General features: G+C 42.7%; 1 protein-coding gene across 2 annotated transcripts in view; it reads left to right on the top strand.

The window, feature by feature from the left end:
* The window catches only part of UNC5C (unc-5 netrin receptor C), a 385,127-nt gene that overhangs the window by 277,820 nt on the left and 86,794 nt on the right, over nt 1-20,513 (top strand). For both annotated transcript variants that reach the window (XM_032762595.2, XM_032762594.2), the window contains exon 4: nt 10,311-10,414. In XM_032762595.2, coding sequence (XP_032618486.1) covers nt 10,311-10,414 — 104 coding nt within the window. The remainder of the gene's footprint in view (nt 1-10,310; nt 10,415-20,513) is intronic.

The following is a 20,513-nucleotide window of genomic DNA, read 5'->3' as shown; positions in this document are numbered from 1 at the left end:
TTATGTTGCTGAATTACCTATTTTCCCATTATTTTCATATCCCAGTGTTCTAGCACCCCAGACAATGCTGTGAAGAGACAGCTCCATTGCCTCCAAAAGATTAGAGAGTACTGTATTAGTTATAAGATCTGGGAGAAAGGGAACAACTAGGTGGGGACATTTAAAAGAAAGTCAAGAACACACAGGAGTGTGAAATATGAAAAAATGAAGGGAACTGGTTAAACATAGTAAGCGTATATTGGGAAGTACTAAAGAGGGGGCCTGATTCCTTCTTCCCTGGAGCTTGAGTAATTCCCAGTCAATAGGCGTTACTTGTATCCTGTGTGGAGAGAACTGGGTCACATGGTCTCTAGTTGAAATTACTCTTGAGCTAAAGACGGACCTCCTCCATCACAAGTCACAGAAAGAGAAAGAAGGCATTTTAGAACTCATATGCATTAGCTCATTTTACATATTCACTACACTAGAATCATTCTTGTCAAGCAATTTTTTCTAGCAGGTCTATATCTCTTTCAAGCTCTCTCATCTCAAAATATGTATACTTTTCTCTTTGATACATATGGCTTTGGTTCTGCATTGAATGGTAAATTAGTGCATTTACAGCCAAGTGTAACCAAGACAGTTTGAGTATGTTCCATCTTTAAAACAGACCAAAAACTGAATATCTTTTTCATTGGACATTGCATGAAACATGAATCCCACCCAGTCTACCTTGGAGTAAACCTAGATAAATCTCTCACCTGATCATAACCACCTGAGGAAAACTGTAGCTAAGTTGAGGATACATAACAACTTTCTAAGAAAACTGGCCAGCACTTCGTGGGGAGCCAACACTCAAACTCTCGGATCATCTGGTTTAGTCCCTGTGAGTCTGCAGCAGAATATTGTCCTCCATCTGGCTCCATTTGTCTCATGTCAAGTTCAGTGACACAAAGCTACATTCAACTATGCACATCGTAACTGGGACAATTCAACCCAGACTGGTACCATGGCTCCCTATGTTAAGTAACATCACTCTTCCACACATCCCCCATGAGGACACTACTGCCAGTTCGTTGAGAATATCAGGACAAATTCAAGCTATCACTTTCACAGATCTCTTCAACCACCCAAGGGTGTGGTTTTCACCAGCCATTGTAGACCCATTTGCCCTGCTAGGATTTCTCCACGACATTGATTTGGCATGAAGAATGGTCTGCAGCTGACATCAGAAACCAGTCTCCTATAACTGACCTGACCATATGTGTACATGGCTTTGATTTTCCATGCCAGTCATGGGTCCTTCTGAACGAAATTTCAAGTAGGCTAAGTTCAACAGACAGCCAGTCTTCACATCTGGGGCGAACACGAGGATTCCACATGCAGCTGTGGCCAAAGGCACACAATATCACACATTATGATGACGGCCATCTGACCAGATTTGATGATGGTTTGAAGGCTCTACTTTTCACTGAGAAGGCTGCCACAAATTGGCTTGGAAAGCCCCACATGTACTAAGAAAAAGGGTTATGATTAGGATATACAATAAATGCAAGCCTTAAGGTTTCACAATATTGAGTTAAAAACACATTGAATTAAAATGGACATTAATGTCATTGTTAGTGTTACTTTCATTTAACAAATCTCTGAATTTGTGTGTGTTAATACCTTCGGGGGGGAGCATTGGGGACATTCTGCATATGTTGTCATATCTCATACAAATCAATGTCTTGCAACAGAGCCTGCTTGAACCCTGCAGGGGATGGAAATATAGCAATCAAGAAGTTAACTAAAGATTTGTGCATATACTTCTATAGAGATAGTCTGCTGCTAGAGACAGATTAATGAATCAGAAAAAAAGTGTTTATGCAGAATTTGGATGTTTTGCTTACAGAAATGCCTTTAGAGTTCCTGTATGATATAACTTTAGCTTCACAACTAATTGCAAATGCACACCTAAAATCACTAACTACTACACTTTCTTTGATACATTTATGCTCTTCAAAAGACCACCTGCCAATGCTGTGAAAAATTCAAGGTTTTTGTTTTATGTTTTTTTCCAAGGTAAAACTGAACCTAATGGTTTTATGGATTTTTTTTTAAAAAATAACTTCATATTCACATTTTAATTATTATAATATAGAGTTGAAAAAAATACTAGAAATATTAGACTCCGCTTTCAATTTCTAAATGAAAACTTTGAATCTTCTAAAATGTTAAAATGGAAGTGATGAGAAAACTTATTATCCCTATTAGGAAAAAATAAAGAGGTTTAGATATATCTGGAAGCTTAGACCAGGTCTACACTACAAACTTATGTTGGTATAACTACGTCGTTTGGGGTGTGAAGAATCCACATCCCTGAGCAATGCTATTTTAACAAGCAAACACCTGGTGTTCTCCTATCAACATAGCTACCACCTGTTGTGGAGGTGGATTAACTACGCTGACGGGAGAAGGTCTCCCATTGGCATAGGCGCATCAGCACTAAGTACTACAGTGACACAGCTGCATCAGTGCAGCGTTTTAAGCGTAGACCTGCACTTAGAAGGGAAGGGGAATGGATGAAGCCACTGATGATTGTAGAGAGGGGGGTAGTAAGTAAATGGAATCAACTATCATTGAACCGTAGGGAGAGTGGGTGGGGTTGTGAACTGTTAAGGGAGCAAGAATCTAGATACTTTTGAAAGACAAGTAGCCATCAGATCAGGTCGTTCTATGTAAAGATGGCTAGCTCATATTACTTTTCAGTCTTTACAGTGCTGAATTCATTCAGTGGCTTTTCCTTTCCTCATTCTAAATGTAGTAAATTTGAAAGTTGCTGATCAACTATGAAATGGGTGATTGTCATATAGGAATTTATCTGACTCAATGTGCCTAAAGTTGAAGGAAGTAGTGCAAAACAAGCAATTAATCTGAGAAAGGGCAGACAATCTGACTCTTCAGATTTTTCAAGCTCAAATACTGTCCGAGTTGCTGAAGATGCCATCGAGGAATGCAAAGAAGTATGGCAAGAATATCTTTGCCTTTTGCTCAAATAACAAAAATAAAATGAGTCAAAGAGGAGAGAACTTCTTGAGTCCAGTCATCCTAATTTCCGTACCTCTGGGTATTCAGCATACAATCTAAACTTCATTGAGAAAGGAGCATCTAGCATATTGTCCGTTCAAAAATTATTCTGATGCCACCATGAGCCTGGTTGGTTGACTGAAAAAGGAAGATGGATGCTCTAGCACCCACTGATATTCAGTGGAACTCTCAGGAAAATCGTGGGCCATATTTTGAGCTCTATTACAGCAATTTTGCACCTGTTTGCACAAAACTTTCTGAAGCCAGAGGATCTAGTCAGTGGAAGATTCCCCCTGAAAAGGTGAATCCTTTGGCTTCTTTGCCACACTTCCACTGGCTGCAAGTGTTCGGAGCACGGCTGAGGAAAGGGTGTTTTTCTGGGGCATCCTTACATTGCAGCACTCCTCAGCTACTAGAAGTTGGGGATCATTATCAGCTGATGTCATTTAAAGCAGTCTTTATGCAGGGGACTAGGATGGTGCAGAACTGGCCTCGGTATTGTGTTGGAGGCACAAAGGGATCTCTTATTTCCATCCTCTTCAGCTGTGCTTATTGTTCTTTGGGCACAGCTGAGACTGTGGTCCTGTCTCTCTACATTTACATCCAACTAGAAGGTCTGTGTTGAAATTTGCACCGAGCATGAGGATGACTTTGATCAAAACACAGCATGCGTTTTACACAAGGGGCTCTCCAGAGAGAGGCATGACATTTATAAAAGCAATTGATAGAGGTTTCAGAGGAATTTGCCAGATTACAGGCTGATGAGTCGAGTGTCACAGTCTCACTGGAAATCTGGTTTGATGTAAGTAACAATAAAGAACTGGAACCACACAAGAACAAAATCAAAAAATAATTCAGAGAAGCTATGGAACCTTTCTATTACTCAAGCCACCAGTGCAACTGATCTCAGATACAAGGGTCATAGACTCAGCTGGGAACAGGAAGAAGTAACTGAAATGTGGCTGATGGAACAGAGTCCTGAGTTTCCTTTTTCTCCTCTACCCCTTGAAACTGAAAATCCAGATTTCAACTCCCTAATCCGTGTTTTGCAAAAGGTGGTGTCACAGTTTTGTCCCAAGTAGTGGAAAATTATAGAGGGGAAATCATGGAAGACAGGACAACTGAATTCAGAATTTTGTCAATTGGAAAAAGACCTTCACTCCTGTCCACCTAGCTCGGGATCACTCATACATAGTTGGAAAAATAAATATAATATGTAATTCATTTTCATGAGTATGTGATTTATGGTAACCTGATTAGCTTTTGTGGGGTTGAGGGAAATGAAAACAACACTTGCCCTTTCATCCTTTAGAACTTTTGTCTCCAACAGAATACAGACTTTATTGCTCAAATTTTTCTTACTCATGTCTCCATTAAATAAGGTTAAAAAAACAAAAACAACCACCCTACACACACTATCTGTTGTAGTAAAGAATTTTTATGTTCTTAAAAACTTATCTCCCTTAATGCATCTCTGCAAAAGGCTGCTTCTTCTCTTATATGACATCAACTCATACTAAATCAAAGTTGGGTGAAAAAGAATGTTTTAAAAAGCCTTGCTCATTTTCTGAAGACGTTGGTATGTTTGTTTTAGAGGGAAAATCCTAGTTAGAGTTACTGGAAAGAGCACAAAACAGAGGTGAGGAGTCTTTAAGGTCTGCCAAGGGCAGAAATCCATCTTTTCCTGACATTAATGCTGCATTGTTCTGTACATTTCTGGTTTACATCTAATTCCTGGCTGACAAGTGTCCGTTTTTCATGCTTATTCATCAGTCACCCTTGCATTAGCACTGCCTTGAAGGCGTCTGCCCTGCCTCTTGTCGCCTTTCTCAGAAATGATAAAGGATATCCTTAAAGTTTTACCCACCCACGCATCACAATTAAACCCAGAACTACAATGAAGGAATAAAACCGTTTGTAAAAATAAAAAAAAAAAAATAGAAAAAAAGATTGTTCTTTGCTGACTGCAAAGATGAAAGCTAAAAAAGAAAAGGAAGTAGAATAATACCAGGAGTTAAAATGATTTATACACAGAAACTGTTACCTTTGGGAGATTAAAAATATGATGTTTGAGTTGTTTTTAGACTAAGGATGCATTACACTTGGAATTTAAAACTGAGCCGTTTCAAGATGCTTCACAAAAAGGGCTATTTTTCCCCTCCAAAAAGCAAAGAAATTCAGATGTGGCTTTAGATTGATCACTCTATTCTATTAGTCCAGTTTTACAGCAGTGGAAAACCATTGATTTCAACACAGTTGTGAATGAGGCCCTCTGTCCTGATTGCAACAGATTGTCCCTAGGTATTTCAGGAGTCTCAAAATGGTGTCTCGCCCCAGTGCGCTATGTGTGTGTTTTGTGCTATGCCTGTAATACGTGGCACAAGAACAGTCATTGACTTCACTGGGACTGCGCATTAGTAAGGAAAGTCGGGTTTGGCGCAGAGTTGCATCCCAGAATTTTAATCCTTAAACCTGAATTTCTTTCCATTACATCACGCCCCGAACAGGAGGGGGAAGAATAAAAATATCTGTTGTACAGGCTGAGAGTTCTAGCCAAACCAAAACCACTTCCACAGAAGCTCCAAGGTGATGCCCCACCTGCAGCCATGAAGGTTGCACCTTTGGAAGCAATTATTTATGTAGTGCTTAATTGTGCAGCTGTATGAGCCATCATCTTTTTGAGTCTCCCAAGCCTGATATGGCTGCTAATGCAAGAATCAGGCTTCATGGGAATGACACCAAAAAGGTATGTTAATCCCCTAGCATCCTAGCATAAGAAGTGGATTCTTCATTGTCTGATCTAATCCGTCTTGGAAGAAACGTTAAGGGTCCTGGAGCTAGGGCTCCAACCCAAGCCCAGAAGTCTACACAGCAATGAAACAGCACTGTGAGCCCTCTAAAACCACAAACAGCAAGAAGATGAAGATTGAAATCAGAAAACAGCAAATGGAGAATTGTAAGAAAATCAAAATATTTTCATGAGGGTTGTTTTTTTTAAAGGCGATTTTTCTTCAAAAAACTGATTTGCTCAGAAACAGCCGCAGTCTTATACCAGTGGGATGTATCTAGCTGGACGCAATAGCTTACATGAGCTCTCCATCTCCTCAATGTTTGTAAAAAGCCTAAATTAGAACTTTTGTTTGTTTGCTTTTCACAGCAAGCCAACTTTATGCTTGGATAGTTAAACATACTTCACAACCAGTATCTGTCTGCAGCTATGTGGTGACTCTATGGATTGGGAGGACATATATAGTTCTGGATGGATAAAGCTCTAAGCACACAGGATGAAGTTGACAGAATGGAGTAGAAGAGCTCCATATCTTGTAAATGAGTATTATTTACTCAATAGTCTCTAATAGCTCCTTTGAGAACATTCCCCTCTGTTATGTCAGACCTTTACTTAGAGTATTTTTTAGTTTGCAGATCATTGACCCACTGTAATGCAGTGGCATTTTCAAAATATTACCACATATTAGATCACTGAGTGATGTGTAGCTTCATGTGCATTAATCCCGCCCGGTAAAAACTGTACTGAAATTTTGAACACATACTGCTCACACTCGTCTGTGCCACCTGTTTATTATAATCAGAAGAAGGCTTGTTTGTGTACTAAATGTAATTATTGCACGTTATGGGTAATGTATTTTAATTTGCAAGTATTAACACTTTGTTTTAAAAACAAAGCATTTTATGAGATGAGGAATATTGTACATATGTATGTGCATGTATACATATGTACACACACAATATTCCTCATCTCATAAAATGCTTTATATATATAGTGTTTGTGTGTGTGTAGGTGTATCTAATATATATAAGCTCTCTCTCTCCCTCTATATATTTTGTATGTGTGTATAAAAGATTATTGAGTGAGCTTCAGATCTACATTTAATGCTTTGGAAGGGAAATGGGAAGACATAAAACAATATGCCGGGGAAGATTTAGGATTATCTATCTATCTAATCAAGGTACACTGCACTCATTGTGGTATCTGAGAACCTGAGATTTATTATTTGATATTTATGACAGTATACTATTATTATTAACACTATATTCTTCTATTATCTCCTAGTTTTAATAGGAGGGCACAATAAAACCTGTTGTAATAGTTCCTAAAATGTATTTATATACACACGTCGGATGTAGAATCATAGTTTCATAGAAATGTAAGGCTGGAAGTTACATTGATAGGTTATCTAGTCCAGTCCTCTGCACTGAGGCTGGACTAAGTATTATCTAGACTATCCTTGACAGGTGTTAGTCTAACCTGTTGCTAAAAATGTTTAATAATGGAGATTCCATAAACTCCCTATGTTATTTGTTCAAGTCCTTAACTATCCTTACAGTTAGGAAGTTTTTCCTAATGTGTAACCTAAATCTCCCTACTTGCAATTTAAACCCATTACTACTTCTCCTGTCCTCAGTGGATAAGGAGAACAATTTATCACCCTCCGCTTTATAACAACCTTTTACATACTGGAAGACAGTTATCATGTCCCTCCTCTGTCTTCTAGTCTCCAGATTAAACAAACCCAGTTTTTTCAATCTTTCCTTGTGGGTCATGTTTTCTGGACATTTAATTATTTTTGTTGCTCTCCTCTGGACTTCCTCCAATTTGTCCACGTCTTTCCTGAGATGTGGTGCCCTGTACCGGACACAGTACTCCAGCTGTGGCTTTATTGGTGCTGGGCAGAGTGGAAGAATTACTTCTCAAGTCTTGTTTGCTTCTTTTGCAACGGTATGACATTGTTGAATCATATTTAGTCTGTGATCCACGATAGCCCTCAGATCCTTTTCTGCAGTACTCCTTCCGAGGCATTATTTCCTGTTTTGTATTTGTGCAATTAATTATTCCTTCCAAAGTATGGTATTCTGAATGTGTCCTCACTGAATTTCATCCAATTTATTTCAGACTATTTATCCAGTTTATGAAGATCAATTTGAATTCTAATCCTGTCCACCAAAGCATTTGCAATCCCCCCAAGATCGGTATCATCAGCAAACTTTATGTGTGCTCTCTATGCCATTATCCAAATCATTTATGAAGATATTGAATAAAATATATTAAATACATTTGCTGGATGGAGGCAATGCATCTCTTTTGGGAGTGTCTTTATAGATGCATTAAACATTAAACTCTATTTTTGTATTTTACTCAACTAAATACAGTTATTAATTTTTGTTTGTTTAAAATCTAAAAGAAAAACTGAGAATGCATTGCACTTCTGAAGTACCGTTACTCTGAAGGACTCAACATTCTTTACCAACATGAATGGATTAAACCTCACAAACACCCCTGTGAGGTAGTTGGTGTTATATCCTTCTTTATGCTGAGCAAACTAAGAGCTTTTCTTCACTTTCAGTGCTACAGCAGCTCCTATGCTGATGGGAGAGCATCTCCCGTCAGCGTAGTTAATCTGCCTTACCACGAGGTGGTAACTATTGCAATGGGAGAAGTTCTGTAGTGTAGACCTGGCCTAAGGAGGTGAAGCAAACAGAGAGATTAGTCAACATTCCCAAGATCATGTAGCTAGTCTTCAGCAAAGCCAAAAATAAAATTAGCAAGTCCTTTGTACTACCAGCCTTCTTGCACCGATCACTAGACCACACTAACTTCTAGTTCAGGGTTTGTTTTTCTGCTATAGTTTTAAGACCCCTGAAAAGCAAGATTTTATTGAGAACCCTAAAAACAACACACTTATTGTAGTGCTGCACAATGTCTTTTCTAATTCTCCAAAACTATGGCATGTAGCCACAGCCCTGCACTGGGTGTGGCATGGATGCACACTAAGTCAGCAGCAGCTCTGGCAAGAATATGCCACAGGAAGCTCCGAGCATATTGTGTCTCAGGGAGCACAATGTTTTCTGGTGCTTACTGCCCCACCTGTCAAAGGGGTTCATTGTCCATTCCCCTCTCTGCACGGGATAGAGAGGGAGCAGAGCCGTAGCGCAGTTTTCTTTCCTCTCAGCTCCCTGTGCAGGACAGCGATGTTAGGCCTTGCCTATTCTAGGAAAATGTATCAGTTTAACTAAGTGAGTTTGTTTAAAATGTTACCAAGTAAATTACCAACTTAAGCTAAATCAATATAACCTAGGGCTAAACTGGTTTAAGTACATCTACATTACAGCTTTGTACTGGTTTAACTAGACTGATTTTTAAATCCAGCTAGTTAAACAAGCACACTTTCCAAGGCCATCTTTACACTACAGGGACTATAGCAGCATAGTTATGGCACCAGAGCAATTCCAGCATAATTCCGTAGTGTGGATGCAGCCTATGAGGGAAAGGGTTTTTCCATTGCTTTAGGAATGGCACCTCCCTGAGTGATGGTAGCTAGTTCAATGGAAGAATTCTTCCACTGATCTTGCTGTGTCAATGTAGGGGGTTAGGTCGCATAGTTACAGCACTATAGAGTGTGGATTTTCCACACCCCTGAGCACCATAGCTATGTTGAGCTAAACGTTTAGTGTATACCAGACCTTAGGATCGACAAGACCTTCATCCAGTGCTTCTCAAACTTTTGTACTGGTGACCCCTTTCACACAGCAAGCCTCTGAGTGTGATCCCCTCCCCCCAAATTAAGAACACTTTTTAATGTATTTAACACCATTATAAATGCTGGAGGCGAAGCGGGGTTTGGGGTGGAGGCTGGCAGCTCGTGATCCCCCATGTAAGTCCCTCACGACCCCCTGAGGAGTCTCAACCCCCAGTTTGAGAACCCTGGCCTTAGTCCTACAGAGCTCTGATGCTCCCTGAGTGCAGGGACTCCCATTGTGATTGATTAGGTGGGTGGTTGGGGAGAATGGGGAAGAGGCCCCTTGTGTTCTCTCTCTCTCTCTCTCTCTCTCTCTCTCTCGTATGAAGTTGCACAGGAGCCAAAAGCAATCCAGCTCCAAATGATGATGGTTATAATCTACTTAGATTGTAAACTCCTTGAGGCAGGGACCAACTTTTTGTTCTGTTTGTACAGCGTCTAGCACAATAGGGTTGTGGTCTGTGAGTGGGGCTCCTAGGCATACAGCAATACAAATAATACATAAAATAAAATTGCTAAGAAATCTTTTCCCACAAGTTCTCCAACATGATAAAATAAAGTGAAAATATTTTTCAGTCTTTTTAGACTAGGGTCTCTCCAGGACAGAGATTGTGTCTCCCTGTCTGCTTGAAAATACCCTAACACGCATTCTGCACTACTACAATCATCTGTAAATCATTGCAAGAAGAATTAATAACCTCACAACCTGCTTTTGGTTTTTACTAGATCTCCGGAAGACTTTTGAACAGGAGCCCCTGGGAAAAGAAGTGTCTTTGGAACAGGAAGTCCTGCTCCAGTGCCGTCCACCTGAAGGCATCCCAGTAGCTGAGGTGAGTGACAACAGCTTCCTGCGCTAGCAATTGCCACTTAGTTGTCCTAACTGAGGCCTAATATGTGGCTAATGGTGCAGTGAATTAGGGTATGGCATGATGAATGGATGGTAATGGAGACCTAACTGCCTGCTGCTGGTAGAATAGATTGATTGGGAACTGATTAATGACTTTGGAGTCAATTAGAATGCCCCACTGGGCAGAGCCACAGGCAGTTCAGTTTTATTTTTTGTTCTCTTTCATGAAATCAGAACACAGCAGTATTATATCTGGCATCAGGAGGACAAATAGCTGGTGGGATTTATGAATGCAACCCTGTTATTTTTTTTCTTGTCTTTTTTTAAAGTGAAAGTAATTGCTGTCCTTGAGGCAAATGGCTTTCATGTCTTACTAAAACATTTATTTTTAATTTACAGTATTTCATTTTCCTCACACATTGGTGCACATACACTCTCACACAGACTGCATAGCACAGTACACGGGCCCCTACCATGATCTGATAAGGGACCTCTCAAAGCTGAAACAGGGTGGTGTGAAGGAAAATAATCCGTCTTCTAACATGGCTTATTTGTTCCATCTAACAGCAATTAAAAACACAGGCGAGGGTACTCTGTTTTCTTACTGGCAGGAGAAACCCTGCACAATTTAGGAAAAACTGTGCACACAGGCGGTGATGGACTCCTGCATGAAAAGGAGTTTACCTGGGCATGGTGGTGGTGCTAGTGGAACAGGGCTTTGAACTCATTTCTCACAGAGGGGGGTTTCAGAATCACAAGGGGACTGCTGAAATTCTAAATTCAACTCTGCTGATTAGTAGAAAAAATTATTGTTAATGACGGTAATTCCCTAATCAGAATTCTCCTCAATCTTTCTCCACCATGCTCAGAAGAAACGGATGCCAATTTGCATTAGGATAAGTTAGTCTGTCATGGTTAAGTAGCAAAGTGGTTGTCATTCACTGTTGATGACTGATTTCTCAGGAGATCATGCTTAATGTGTTACATCCCTATCAAACTAGATCTTGGATCTAATCAGAATTGCAAAAAAATGTCCACAAACAACAGGAGGAATAATTAACATAATAGATTACACACACACACACACATTTTTCAGCAAGCTTTTTTTCTTTCCCTTTTAAGATCCTGAAAAGCTCAAAGAAGCGATTGAGTCTGACGAGCCAGCTCTCTGACAGCCACGATATTAATCAGTTGACTTTCCTCAAGAACTTATCAACTTTTGTTGCTTCTTAGCATCTTGCCAACCTACTGTTGTGTCTTGACAAGTGTATTTATAACAGGTCATGTCATATCGCAGATGCTCTCGGATAGTGGGGGACTTCATTACCATCCCTGGGAGCTGAGCTTGCTCATGAATGGCAGTTAGAATGTGTGCAGTGTTACACACGGCTCTGCACTTCTCAGCGACTTAACAGCTAGTTCATTTCTTCTGTCAAAAAACCCAGAAAGCCTGATTACGTGGAGGAGGGACAAACAGCATGAGTTAGCCTGATGAGTAGAAAGGGGGCGCTCGTCTGTGTCACAAACATTATGGAAGAAGCATTAGCCTTTTTAATTGTTTTTTTCTTAAATCGGATTAAATGTATCCTCCTTCCACTGAACTGTTTTAAAGGCTAATATGCCTTGGTTCCTGTGTACACTTCATAGTGCAGCATATCCCAAGAAACTGATCTCTGAAAAGATTCTCTGTGAGTTGACCATATAATAATTGCTCTTTTTCTTACTCTCTAACAGACAGTTCACTTTATTAAGTAGTAAAGATTCACAGCTGCAAGCTAATTGGCTGTGAATCTTATTTGCACCATGGTCGGGGCAGACACCAATTAACATTTGGCTGGCTCAGCAGCCATACCCTGTCTGACATTCAGAAGAACTATTCTTAATGTATCTCTCCCCTCCCCCCTTTCTCACTTTTGAAGTCAGGAGGGAGATCAAACACCCAGATTGGAGAGCAGCCTAATGCAGCTTCTTTGTAGACTCTTTCCAATGCTATTAAAAGAACAAAGACCTGAACACTAATGAATAGGAATACCTCAATGTGCCACTTTATTACTGGCACTTGCTGAAGCTGGTATGATAAATTAAAAAGATGGAAAGATGAAAGGTAACTTGGTGGGTTGAAGGATTACATGATTATTTTAATTTACAGATGAATGTGTTCTTTGTTTAAGACTTCATTTATTTGTTCGGAGAACTTTCTGATATGATGATATAGTTAACCGAGAAAGAAGGGACTTCAGGAAGGCAGGCAATCAGCTGTTAGGCTCTCTCACATTATAAAAAGAATGTTTTTGATTCCTGACATCCCAAGTCTGTCTGGGTAACATAAACACAACAGCTATTAGCAATGTTTGCAGATTTGATGAGGCAGACAAGAGTACCTCAAATTATTCCTCATTACAGGGACTGCTTCTGTGCTCTAGAAACAGATTACCGTGCTATTCAATCCAGACCAATCGGTGACCTACATTTTCTTGCATTTTTCCAGCTTTCGAAATGGTGCATAGTTTAAAAAAATCCTATGTTGCATAATTCACACTGATATTACTATATAACCCTGTCATTGAAATCTTTGCTTTTGTTTTTTTCTCTTTGTTTTAATTTGTATTATGAAGTGCTGGAAATAACCCACTGTTAGGAGGATAGCGAATATATCCCTGTCAATGCAAAGAGGATTTAGACATGTAATTCCTAGCATGGTAAATGGCAGTTAACCACATCAAGCCCCTATGGATCAATGGCAGAACAGATCGTTTTGTTTTTAGCAGGTTGAGCCATGTCACAGTTTTTATCCCAGCCCCTCGCCTCCTCCTCCCCCAGGGAGAAAGAAAGACTAAGATAGAGATGAGGGAGCAAAGCTCTTAAAGCAGCACTTACCAGTGATTTAGCTCCACTAAGGCGTCATGCGCATTAGAGTAGGTTGAAACTATAGACACTTAAAAAGCCCAAGATCCAAATACAAGGGTGTGTGTTACAACACAATGCTCTGAAGATCTGAGGTCAAACTAAAATTCATCCTGCTTGCTCACTGGGGACCAGGAAAGGCAACTGATGATTTGTTCAGTCACTATGGAAATCAAATCAACTTCTCTGTGGCTATATACCCTGACCACCAACTAAGAACAGCAGTAGTGCCAGCTGCACACTGGCAGGTTGCAGAAGGAGAACTGACACAGTAGGAAAAATGAGCAGTGACATGGCAAAAATAACACAAAAAAACAACAGCTCTGGCTCTTTCTAGGTTTCCAAAACATTGCAATGCCTCCAAAGCAATGCTTAATTGTGTGCCTTAGGGCTTCGGTAAGGATGGGAAACCAGTCCACATGGGAATTTTACATTTTAGAATCAAACTCACACCAAACCTTTCAAGCGTTCTGCAGTGTCTGGGTAAGAGTTGTTTTTTTCCAGACTGTGCTCCAGACAAGTAATGGAAATGCTAAAATACCATAAGCAAGATTCTTATGAGATTTCTGCACATAACTAAAGCGGGCAAACTCATTCCTGCTGGGAGAGGAATGAGAAAAGAAGCTGCAAAATCCATTGCTCTGTATTTGTGCCACATTATATCATGCCTTCCCTCAGTTGAGACACTAGGTTATACCGAGATAAAAGATGGTCAGACAAAGAGCATCTGAACTGTTGGATACTTATTTAAACAAATAAGGCTTTTTGAGATTTGCATTTGACCATCACTAGGCATTAGGGGCCTGATTTTCAGAGATGCTGAGAACCCTGAACTCCAGTCAAGTCAATGAGATCTGCAGGCGTGTAGCACTTCTGAAGATCAGACAGTTCCAGTCCTTGGATTACATCTGAAGCCTCAGCATTAATTCCGCCTCCTCTTGGCATGTGGACTCTTTCAGGCATCTCTGAAAAGCCAAGAAAGGAGCACATTCTTGATAGGGGCACGTACTGGGATTCTCCCAAGGTAATGCAACAGAATGATTAGCAATTAATCCCTTTGCTCATTTAATTTGTTCTTTGAAAGATGCCAGTATCATGTTGTGAGTGAGAAATATACTCAGAGACTTGCAGCCCCATCAAATTAGCTCCTTGCAATAGGTTATAGATCAAAACGTCAATGAGATGTAAGATTAGTTAATATGCCATAAGCAGCTAAATGAAGTTTTGCATTGAAATGTGATTTGCTGCACCTTCAACAAGGAGATAATTGCTTTTCTAATTACAATTGGGCATAGCGTACAAACTTGGTGACCCAGCAGAGCTTAAAAACTGGCACAATATTTATCTATCTTTGCATGTTTAACTAGGAAGAGGAAGAAAAAAAAACATCAAGGAGTCAAGTGGCAAATGGAGGAGTTGTTTTGCCAAGTCAAAATGAGTGTGGCATAAACTTTATTCGGCTGGTTTTGCCTGAGCAAAAAGCTAGTGGCAACTAGGGACTTCTCCAAATAGGCAGCATCAGGTGGCTGCTCCATCTAATTGATTATTAATATGATTGCTGTTTGCTTTGTTTCATGAGAGAGCTTATGTTTTGCTGTCGTTATTCCTTAATTGGAACTTCATGTGTATGCATTTCATGCAAGTTCACTGTCATCCAAGCAGTGTTTTATATTCCCTGCAGGAAAGTGAGCTTGTAGAGAGGAGAGCAGAGGGGTTGATGGCCATGAATGCAGATCAGCTGGGAAATGGCATTGCCATTTGTGGCCCCTTGTGATACATGATGGAATTACCTGTGGGTCAGGTATCAATAGGGAAGAGGCTGGAAGGGGCCAAGTTGATTTGTGACATGTAAGGAGGCACATCTCTCCATCTCCCTTTACTTACCAAATGCTAGCACAAACTATTTGCAAATTCCCTAGCTCCTACTTTCAGTTGTACTAATAGGTGATAAGGGCACAGACAGTCTCTTTCCTTGCCCGCAGTGCAGTAACAGGGCAAGAATTCACTCCCGAGGCTAACGTCCTCCCTCATTTACACCAGTGCAAATCCACAGTGGGGATACATTGGTGTAAGTGTGGGATGAATTTGTCCCTAGCTTTAAAAAGTGTTATAATCCAGTGAATGCTCCACAGCCACAATAGGGCATGGTCTGCTGGTTTGGAGAAACCGCCAGGTCTCTCGCCTCTCTGGGTGTGTCTACATGCAGCTGGGAGCAAGCCTCCGAACGTAAGGAGATAGGTTTGTACGAGTGGGGATTGAGAGTGTGCGCTCTAGAATTGAGAGCCCAAGCCAGAATGTCAACACCCCTATTTTTAGTGTGCTAGCCCAAGTCCCTCCAGCACGAATCTGTCTGCCCCAGCTAGAAGGCTCACAGCTGCAATGTAGACGTACCCCCTGTGAATAAAAGAAGCAGCGAGGTGCATGTCACCATGCATTCCTCTCTCATTACCCTGCACTGTGCAGCCCAGGATGGCTCTGGGACTCAAAGTACAGCTGCCTGACACCACTTTCTTTCATTGCCTCCAGTTAATAACAGCAGAGTTTGATGTATATGTCTAGAAGATTTATAACACAGGAGAATGTAGACACAACAGCTATTAGAAATATTTCCAAATGTACTGATGAGGTAGACTTGCCTCAAATTGCTCTTCATTGCAGGGACTGGTTCCATACCCTAGATAGGGCCGGTGCAGGGATGTTTCGGGCCCTAGGCAAAACTTCCACCTTGCGCCCCCCTCCTCTGCCCCCCTGCCCTGAGGTGCCCCCCCCCACAGCAGCTTCCCCGCTCCACACTGAGGTGTCCCCCGCCCGCGGCAGTTCCCCCCTCTGCCCTGAGGCGCCTCACCCTTGCAGCAGCTCCCCACCCTCCGCCCTGAGGCACCCCCCCCCAAGCCCCAGCTCACCCCTGCTCCGCCTCCACCCCGAACACGCCGTGACTGCTTCACTTCTCCCGCCTCCCAGGCTTGCGGCACCTAAGCTGATTGGCACCGCAAGCCTGGGAGGCAAGAGAAGTGAAGCGGCCACGGCATGCTCAGGGAGGAGGCGGGGCAGGGGTGAGCTGGGGCGGGGAGTTCCCCTGCATACCATCCTCCCCACTTACTTGCTGCAGGCGGCCCTCCCCGCGCTCCCCTGCCCCAGCTCCCTCCGCCTAAATGCCAGCAGCGATTGGGGCAGCTGAAGATCCGGCCGCCGCGGTCACTGCCGAAGAAAATGGCGCCCCCCAAATCCTAGTGCCCTAGGCGACCGCCTAGGTCACCTAAGTGGTTGCACTGGCCCTGACCCTAGAGACAGATTACCCTGCTCCCCCAGAAGATTAGTCCATCTGTTTCCTCTTTTGGCAAAATGACCAGAACCCCTGATCCCTGCTGGATATAGTTTTCTTAGTCTCTGAAGTATATGAGCTGATTACCATTAATGTAGCTTGCACAGCTGGAACTTTCAGTAGCAGTCACAAAGTTATCTACCCACAGTATTTTACATGATTCCTTCCTGGGGCAGTACGTTCTCCAGATTTCTGCTCAAACTGGATGATGTGATTGGTAGTACTTCATGTTCAAACATCAAAGTTCCCAAGCTGTGGCCCATGGATCCCTTGCTGGCAATCTGTGGTAAAATGGTTCCTCCTCCTTTCTTGCCAGCTGTTAGAACTGTCCAGCCTAGGGTTGCCAACTTTCTAACTGCAGAAACCCAAACATCCTTGCCCCACCCCTGCCCTGAGGCCATGCCCATGCCCCTCCCCTTCTCCAAGGCCCCACCCCTGCTCACTCCACCCCTCCTCCCTCCATCACTTGGTCCCCCCCACCCTTGCTCACTTGCTCATTTTCGCTGGGGTTGGGGGTTGGAGTGTGGGAGGGGGTGAGGGCTCCAGCTGGAGGTCTGGGCTCAGGGATGGGGCCAGGGATTTGGGATGGAGGAGAGGGCTCTGGACTGGGGCCAACAGGTTCGCAGTATGGGAGGAGGCTCCTGGCTGGAGCAGAGGGTTGGGGTGCAGGATGGGGTTAGGGCTCCAGCTGAGGGTGCGGGCTCTAGGGTTGGCTGGGGATGAGGGGTTTGGAGTGAAGGAAGGGAGTGTGGGAGGGGACCGAGGGGTTTGGAGTGTGGGAGGGGGCTCCGGGCTGCAGTAGGGGGTTGGAGTGTGGGAGGGGTTGAGGGCTCTGGCTGGGGTGCGGGCTCTGGGGTGGGGTCAGGGATGAGGGATTTGGAGTGCGGGAGGGGGCTCCACACTGGGGCCAACGGGTTCAGAGTGTGAGATGGGACTCAGGGCTGGAGCAGGGCTTGAGATGCAGGAGGTGGTGTGGGCTCCAGGTGGTGCTGACCTCAGGCAGCCACAGCATTTCATGGGGACAGAGGAAGTCCATGCAGCTCTCAGGAAGTGGCAGCATATCCCTCCCACTCCTAGGCGGAGGGGCAGCCAGGGGGCTCTGTGCACTGCCCCCACCCACAGTCGCTGGCCCCGCAGCTCCTATTGGCCATGATTCCAGGCCAATGGGAGCTGCCGAGCCTGCGCTCAGTTGGCGCCTATGAGTGGGGGCAATATGGAGTCCCCTGGCTGCCCTTCTGCCTAGGAGCTGGAGAGACATGCTGCCGCTTCCGGGAGCCACATGGAGCCAAGCAGGGAGCCTGCCTTAGCCCCACTGTGGCCAACTGGAATTTTAGCAGCTCAGTAACCACAACTGACCGGAGCTGCCAGGATCCCTTTTGAACTGGGCATTCCGGTCGAAAACCGGATGCCTGGCAACCCTAGACCAGTCAGTCCTTTTTTAGTCTTAAAAGAAAAATGTGGATGCCTTTAAAAATAGGACGAAACAAGGAAAAGGAGCCCATATAACTGCAGTCACTGGGGGGCGGGGAGGGGCAGGGTGTTTGTAATACAATGGGAGGCGAGGGAACAAGTGCCATCCTCAGAAATCAGAACCACCACTAGGATTCTTCTTTCTCATTAAATTTAGTGTTGGTGAAAGACATCTCCGAACTCTGGAGAATGAAGTCCTCTATCGATCTACAGCATGGAATGGAGCAGAGCAAACTTTCTCCACACTGTCTTGACAATCTGCCACAAGCCAGTTCCAGAGAGACCCCTTCTATGGCCAGTGGATAGTTCAGTCTTTATGCTTGTGTGATGACTGACTTTTTTATCCTAAAAGTGGCAGCATAGTGTCTAATATCAGTTGGACACCCTTCTCCACTGGGAACTGGAATGAACCAGCCAATTAGTTTAACACAGGGCCTCCAGCAGCAGCCACATGGTCGTGAACTGAATAAACTCAGAGTTACGAACACCAGCGTTACAAACTGACCAGCCAACCACACACTTCATTTGGAAACGGAAGTACGCAATCAGGCAGCAGTAGAGACCCCCGCCAAAAAAGTGCAAATATAGTACAGTATTGTGTTAGATGGAAACTACTTAATAAAAAAAAAAAAAAAGGAAAGCAGCAATTTTCTTCTGCTTAGTAAATTTTCAGTGCTGCATTAAGTCAATGTTCAGTTGTAAACTTTTGAAAGAACAATCGTAACACTTTGTTCATTTCAGAGTAACGAACGCCATTCCCGAAGTGTTCATAACTCTGAGGTTCTACTGAATCCATAAACCTAACAGTGAAGTTTTCCATATCCCATTACCTGAGCCCACTAGTCCATCTTCACCTGTGAAGCTTTTTTAAATAAAAGTTCACCTCCATCTAGTACTTAAAGCAAAGTTGTAACATTCTCAAAAACAGCTGGAATTTATCTCTCTTCTACAGCACACTCTGTATAGATCTTAGTACTCAAGCAGTGAGCTGGACATATGTGCAATTAAGGAAGTGTTTCCACAGCAGGAAAACAAATCCCCCTTATTGGCAATAGAAGCAGAAATAACGACAACTGAATAAAGTATCACTGTGGTTTGCGCTCGCTGTCTTATTCCCAGTATGCGTTTTGCAGTCACTCATAGTTGTAATTTCAGCCTCTTTGGAGACCACCTTTTTAAAAAAAAAAAAAAAAGTGTAGAAATCCATTTCCTGTCACTAGCATGCAAAGAACACAGCATCCTATTTAGTGGGCAGTTGGTAAGATGAAAGCGTGCATTTGAAACCAAATCCAAACATCAAATAACAGTAGTCTTCAAAGAGGCAGTCAACTCTCAAGATAACTAGAATATTTGTTAGCTCAATGACCCCTCAGAAATATCTGTGAATCTGAGTTTCTCATTTGGATGTCTCATGCTCTGTACAAACTGGTAGTTTATTTCACCAGCGAATATATATTTTTTGTTTTAATCAGCAGACACACACTTGTGATTAATGTCTTTATGGTACAAGCTAAGTCTCTCTATAGTCTGACTGTTGTAGTAACTCATGCATACCTTACTTTCCCAGAACAAAGGTTCTGGTAAGAATGCGTAGAGCTGTGATTAAAATATGAGTGTTGAAAGAAATACAAATTCAGTAGAGATACTGTTCAGGAGAGCAATATAATTTTATCCTGTCTATATGACTGCATAATAAGGGAGCCCAAATACTAGCAAGAGATTGCACAGTTAAGGCAAAAACAACAAGGAGTCCGGTGGCACCTTAAAGACTAACAGATTTATTTGGGCATAAGCTTTTGTGGCTAAAAAACCTCAGACTAACATGGCTACCCCCTGATACTTGACACGGTTAAGGCTGTAGGTTGGAAAATGTTCAGTAGTTCCTGTTAGGTGCTGAGCAGCCAGCACTCCAGTGGTGCCAAATCCTCTGGTTCTGACTCTGTTTTTAGTCAAGCAAATTTCTCGTTGAAGTCAGGAGGCCAAATGTTGCAGTCCTTGAATTTTGTTCCTGGAAATCAATGAGTTTTGCTTAAATAAGAACTAAATCAGGCATGCACAACTCGTAAAGCGGCGAGGGCCATATTACTCCAAAGAAAACAGCTGAGGACCTAACCCTACCCCCCAGCGCTGCCAAGTGCCCCCAAAACACAACACCCGCCCCCAGCACCACCTAGCCACTCTGAAATACTCCCTCCCCAGCACCACCCACCCCACGGAAACAAACCCTCCTTCCCCAGCGCTGCCCCACCGAAACAGCGGTATTGAACCTTGGTAATATGTTATAGCAGGCCCCTAAGGTAGTATAATTAAGGTAAAAGAAAAATGTCTTTTTGCTAGAAGTAGAACAAGTTCTTCCCCCCACTTTGTAATCAATTGCCCTGTTGAA

This window comes from Chelonoidis abingdonii, chromosome 5, assembly GCF_003597395.2.
Source record: "Chelonoidis abingdonii isolate Lonesome George chromosome 5, CheloAbing_2.0, whole genome shotgun sequence".
Lineage (NCBI taxonomy): Eukaryota > Metazoa > Chordata > Testudines > Testudinidae > Chelonoidis > Chelonoidis abingdonii.
Note: the sequence above shows the minus strand (reverse complement) of the source record. Positions and strands in the feature narration are given on the sequence as shown.